General features: G+C 63.4%; 1 protein-coding gene across 2 annotated transcripts; it reads left to right on the top strand.

Annotated features, from left to right (window-relative positions):
- The first annotated feature begins 230 nt into the window (after nucleotides 1-230).
- LOC104143604 (testis-expressed protein 47-like) lies at nucleotides 231-4,624 on the top strand. Of its 2 annotated transcripts, XM_068913790.1 has the most exons (7): nucleotides 231-1,444; nucleotides 1,701-1,773; nucleotides 1,858-1,961; nucleotides 2,170-2,234; nucleotides 2,484-2,679; nucleotides 2,940-3,096; nucleotides 4,217-4,624. In XM_068913790.1, exons 1-7 carry the CDS (start codon nucleotides 1,307-1,309, stop codon nucleotides 4,297-4,299), a joined length of 816 nt encoding a protein of 271 aa, XP_068769891.1. In that variant the 5' UTR covers nucleotides 231-1,306; the 3' UTR covers nucleotides 4,300-4,624. The 2 variants fall into 2 exon arrangements, with proteins under 2 accessions (XP_068769891.1, XP_068769890.1); XM_068913789.1 differs by having other exon boundaries at nucleotides 1,358-1,773.
- Nucleotides 4,625-6,000: the final 1,376 nt, after the last annotated feature.

Here is a 6,000-nt window from a genome sequence, read left to right as displayed (position 1 = left end):
CAAGACAGGTGGTGGCACCAGGGCAGAGCCAGGGTACCATGTCCTGCAGCATGGGAGGCCATGCCCACTCTGTCAGCTGGGGCCACGAAGAGAAGGAGCCTGCAGATGATACCCAGCTTTTGATGTGGCCACAGCAGGAGGCTGAGGAGGAGATGGAGGAGACAAGTGTGGAGGTGGGGTTGGAATGGAAGTGGAGGAGGTGGAGGTAGAGGAGATGGAAGTGGTGGAGGTGGAAGGGGGGTTGGGGAAGATGAATATGGAAGTGAACGTGGACATGGAGGTGGAGGTGGGCTTGAGGTAGAGGTGGAGGAAACAGGTGGGATTGAGGGAGATGGATCTGGAGATGGAAGTGGGGTTGGGGGTAGAAGTGGAGCAGAGGAGATTGAAGTGGAGGAGGTAGAGGTGGGGTTGGAACAGAGGTGGCCTTGGAGGAGATGGAGATGGAGGTGGACGTACAGGAGGTGGAGATGAGTTTTAGGAGAGATGGAGGAGGTGGGAGGTGAGATGAAGGTGGAGGAAATGGAAATGGCATTGGAAGAGATCGATATGGAGGTAGGGGGGGAGGAGGTGGAAGACGTGGAAGTGAAAGAGGTGAGGTTGAGGTTGAGGTGGAGCAAATGGAGGTGGAGGTGCCATCCACCTTCAGGCTCCCCCGCATGTTGGGGCCTGGCGTGGGGTACAGCATCCCTGCGAACCCGCAGTGCTGCCACTGCCCCCGTCCTGCCGCAGCTGGGCCCCAGCACTTCCCACTGCCTCGTCCTCGCACGAGCAGGTCAAACACCCTGCAAACTCAACCGGCATCCCATGCCTGCGCCCGAGGCGGGTCGTGGCGCGGGAGCCGCAATGTGTGTGCGTGTGCACGTGCACGCACGCATGTGTCTGCACGTTTGTGAGGTGCTGCACCAAGGGCACCCTCCTGCCCCCCAGCAGAGCAGGTAGCGGGCAGGGAATCCTCCCACCCTGAGGAAGGGCCCTGGGACCTGCCACGGCTGGCATATGGAGTCCAGTTCCTGGGACGGCTGCGGGGCCCCACCACCTCTGAGGAACGGAGCGAGCCCAAGCCGTGGGAACCTGGCAAAGCCAGCCCTCGACTGCCACGCTCTGGCCTTGGGAAACCAGGGCTTGCTTGCTGCCGCGTTGCCAGAGCAACTTTCCCCAGGCGGCAAACAAAGCCCTGGCCCAGCTACTAGGACACGGAGAAGCAGTGTGGGCCCTCGGGTGCTGCCTGAGCCCCGGGGCGTGGGGACCAGCAGGGTCTCACTGGCCTCTGCCACCAGCCGCCGTGGCGGAGTGTCTGGTGGGGACCATGGTGAGGCGCAAACGTGCTCCGAAGCCGCAGAGGAAACCCAGGGACTTGGTACCCCAGCTCGACCGGACAAACCTCCTGCAGTGGGTGCTGCGGCGACGGGCGAGCGGGGGGCCAACAGGCAGCAGCACGGGGCAGGTAGGAGAGGGGCTCTGGCACCCCAAGTTGCCCCACGATCTTGACTCCACCAAGCAGGAGGCACCCCACAACCTTCATGCACTGCTGGGGGATTTGGGGACGTGCTAAGTGGTGGCCCTGCACCAGGCGTGGATATGTGTGGGGACATGGGGGGGCCAGGCCAGCCTCAGCTCTTTCTCCATCTCACCACCGCAGCGGGGCTGGGCAGACACCCACGTACACCCAGCCCCAGCTCCCCCCCTTCTCGCCCTGCCAGAAGGCCCTTCTGCACAGGTTGATCTTTGTGGCGAGGATCTCCCCGGAGCTAGTGGACAAGCGTGAGCTGGCAGGTAGGATGCTCCCACCCTTCCCGTGGCCACCCTGTCATCAACGGGGTGGGTGATGAGGTGCTGGGTGACACGGGCGCTCCACAGGGTACTGGGACCGGCTTTTCCAGAGCTTGCAGTGCTACTACCAAGGTGAAGCTGTCACGGGGCTGCTGCTGCTGTACCCCTCCTGCATGGCCCACGTGCTTGAGGTAGGGACCCTGCGGCAGTGCAGCCAGCATGGGGAGGGGGGATGCAGGACCCAGCTGTGGCATGCATGACGCAGGGTGATGCAGGGGGCACATTCGTGCTCGCTCCATCGCAGTTGCCCTGGCTGAGCCATGCCCTGGAGCAGGTGGCCTCAGACCCTCTCCTCTGGCCACAACTGCTACAGACTCAGGTACCTACTCCCTCCTGCAGGCCTCCAGCGATGTGCTGTTCTCTGTGCTGCGGGACCTGCGGGACCTGCGGCAGCAGGGACACAGGTGATGGTCCCCAGGTGCTGGCTGGATGCAGCCTCTGGGTGCTGCAGTCCAGCTGGGATGGGTGCAGATAGCTGCTGGGAGCTCCTGGGAGAGCAGCTCGTGAAGCACCTTACTCCTGACTGTGCCCAGGGCTGCAGAGGGCATGGCCCGTCCCCAGGTCCCTGGGGCCACGTGTGGCCAGCGGAGGTGACCCCGTGTCCCGGGGTGGAAGGGAGCAGCTCCTCAGCTCTCTCTCCTGCCCCATCCCAGGCCCCTCGTTTTGGACCCCAAGATTCTGGTGCTGTCGCACAACATCCCCTCGCGGCTCTTCCGGGAGTGGAGCTACAAGGTGCTGAGCGTGTCCGTGAGGCCCAGCGATGACAGCACTGAGCCCCTCGAGGGCGTCGCAAGCGAGTGTTTGGCCACGCTGCTGAGGCTCGGCATGCTCTTGCTGAAATGCCCTGAGGTGAGGCCCAGCGGCAGTGCGTGAGATGGGTCCCCTCCTTCACCCGCAGCCCTCAGCCGCTGGGTGCCACCGGCCATGGGTCAAGGGTTCAGCCGCAGGGACTGTGGTGCTGTCTCATTCTTTGCCACCCTCTGAAGCAGCCCCCCCATGGCGGGGGGCTTTTGCTTTGGGGGGGTCTGGGAGAGGCCACGGGGTTGTTCTTTTTTGGTGCCACCTGTACGACCAGACCTGAACATCTGAGTCCTCCCTGTGACTTTCAGAGCCCCCCGCACCTCCTTGACAACCTGGTGGAGCAGGTCCCGGAGCTGCTGGGTTTTGAGGCCACCGTCGGCCACCTTCTGGCTTGCCATGAGCTGCAGAGCCCCGAGCAGTTCCTGCAGGCCTACGACACCCCCCTGCACCCGGGCCTCGACGCGGGTGCGTTGTGCGTGCACGGGGCCGGAGGGCTTCGGGGGGAGCTGGTGCCAAGGCCATGCTTTGAGCTGGGGCTAGTCAGGGCATGTGAGCCTTCCTGGCTACATGAACCTTCGGGAGGGGTGCTGCTGGTTGCTACCTCAGCATCTGGATGGGGAGACCACTGCCCCGAAAAGCCCCTTCCCTCGGCTGTGCAGACTAGGTCTAGTTTAGCAAATGAAGCACCCTGCCTTGCAGCTCTGCTCCCGTTTTGGCACGTCGTGGGTCCGGTGGGGCTGGCATAACGGGCGCTGGCTGCATCCCCATGCCAAAGGCACCCTGTTTGGGCTGGGGGGTGCCAAGAGGCACAGCACGGTGGGGGCTTCATGCCTCAGTTTCTCCTCCATCCCCATTCACAGACCCCTCAGAGGGCATTGCTGGGGACGCTGGCCTCTGCCTGTGGCTGAGCCGTGGTGGAGCTAGCCCTGAGCCTGGTCCGTGCTGGTCCACCCCAATCTGACCCACCACGGGGCTGGTCAGAGGGAGCCAGCAAGGATCCCGCTCACCAGCGCTGCCAGGAAAAGGAGCTGCTGGGAGCCGGCACTGGAGGGAGCCAGCACCCAAGGTTTGGCTGAGGCTCAGCCACGGCCCTGTCTCCTTGCAGAGGTGTTTTTGGGGACAAATGCGCTGGCTCGGGCCCTAGCAGTGCCTGGCTGCCTGGGGTCCCCCACCCGTGGCTGCAGCCGTAGGGGGTCGGGGCAGGAGCGAGCTGGGGGCTGAACACTCCTCGGGGTAGAGGTTTGGATAGCGAAGGCCGTTCCCTTTCCCTGGCGCACCCCATCCCGTAGTGGTCCCTTGGTGCACTAGTAGCTCGCCGTCCACCCGGGATAGGGGTGTGCTGGGCTGTGTCACCTCCCAGTTGTGTCACCTCCCAGGTGCAGAGTCCAGGCTGGCTCCAGCCAAATCAGATGAGTTGGGAGGGAGCCTGAGCCACCCTCCAGCCCCTCGGTCGGGACCTGCATCCTCCCGGGGCTCACCAGCACCGTCCCCCAGCTGGCACCCCAGCCCGGGGATGCAATATCGCACCGGCCAGGTGCCCCTGCTCTCACTGCCGTTCACACTGCTGCTTCCTCTCCCTCTGCAGCCCGCGTGTGGCCGGTCTCCGAGCACATGGCGCTCCCCTCCATGGCCTGGGAGCAGGCCGGGCCGGCGGGCACGGCTGCCTGAGTGCTCCACAGGGACCCTGCGAGCTTCCCGGTGGCCCTGAGGATGCCTGAGCTTCACCGCGGGCCCTTGGATTGCAAGTTGATGGTGATGAGGAGAGGGTGCTGTGCTGGTCCAGGACCCTCAGACCCCCATCCCGCAGGAAGGGTCAGGAGCTACTCAGTGGGGCTGCTCTGACCCCCAGGGGAACAGGGCACAGGGCTGTGTGCCTGGGGGTGGAGAGGGGGATCTGGCTTGGCACTGTCACATCGCGGGGCTGCACAGGAGTGACGGGGTGGCATCGCTTCATCCCTGTCCCCAGCTCAGTAATAAATCTACACTTCTCCTATGGCCAGGTGTCTTCCATCGCTGCCTGTCCCTGGGCTGGACCCACCTCGCTGGTGGCAGCCCAGGACACGTCCCATGTGCCAAGGGAGGGATGTGCAACCACTTCGCAGCCCCGGCTGGCCTGTATCCAGCCGCAAAGCTGCACCGGGCAAGCACGAGCAGAGGGCCAGGGTCTCTGGGCATCTCCCAACATGCTGGTGGGGTCATACCAGCTCTGGCTGCAGTTGGCCGTGGGGCAACAGGGTGCCGGAGGGGGAGGCTGGCGTACCATCAGTGCCTGGGATGTTCCCTAGAGCTGCCCTACCACCATGCAGGGGCATGGGGCTGGGGAGAGGTTGGGAAACCCTCAAACCCTACTGTGGATGTGCCCAGCGCCAGCAGAGCTGGTGGCACCCTCCACGGCATCTCTGCCCGCAGGTTTGACAGCCGGCAGGTCCCATCACGTGGCATCTCTGGCTCCCATTGCAGGTGTCAGCGTCCCCCGAAACAGCCCCCTCCTCCATGGAAATGCCCATCCATCCCTGGCAAAGAGGCATCCTAGCCCCATCCGACCAGGCTGGGAGAAGCCCCTGTGCCATACAAACCCTGAGGCAGAGACCCTGCTGCCTGCTGTGCTGCTTTGGCTGGAGGCTCCTCCAGTATCACAGAGCATGTTTTTCCCCATCTTTTTGCACAGTGCTGAACTCCAAAACACAGACAAGGAACAGCTCTAATTGGCCTTGTGCCACGGAGGTTGGTCAGATGAAAAACCTTCCTGAAACAGTCATGCAGAAGCACTTGTGTCTTTACATTAAAGCTGCTGTCAGCTAATGCTGCGATGCCGGGGGGGAACGGAGGAAGGAGACGAGGCTGGTGCGTTACCTGGGGAGAAGTGAGAAAAGCTTGACCCACTTGCATGGAGATGAGCTCTGCTGGCTCCCCAGCGGCACCAGCAGGGGTGTCGGGAGAGGCTGGAGGCTTTGGATTGCGTTTTGCTCAGGAACTGATTGAAATCTCAGGAAAGCCGAGAGCCTGTCCTCAATCCGGGCGGTGTCAACCCCTCTGGGCTGGGGTGCGCCAGCCTGCTGCTCAGAGCAAGTCCTTTCCAGGGCCCCAGCTTGCTGGGGTCAGAACAGCCTGCTCAGAGCCAAAAACCCGTTTTACCACCCAAATCCTCCCCTGTCAAAAGCACCTGCTATAGCAAAACTGCTCCCACAGCCACGGTTAAAACCTGGGGCAAATCCCCACCGGTTTGGGTCCGGGGCGCCTCTGCACCTGAAGGTTGGCGGCACTGATGCGCCCAGGCTGAGAAACAGCTCCGTCGCCCGCTGTGTTTTACCCCCGGGCGCTAACGCCAAGGGACTCGCCCCGTCCCTCGAAGCCTGCGGAAGGTTTTGT

Source organism: Struthio camelus, chromosome 19 (assembly GCF_040807025.1).
Source record: "Struthio camelus isolate bStrCam1 chromosome 19, bStrCam1.hap1, whole genome shotgun sequence".
Classification (NCBI taxonomy): Eukaryota; Metazoa; Chordata; class Aves; order Struthioniformes; family Struthionidae; genus Struthio; species Struthio camelus.
This window is presented reverse-complemented; position numbering and strand designations above follow the sequence as displayed.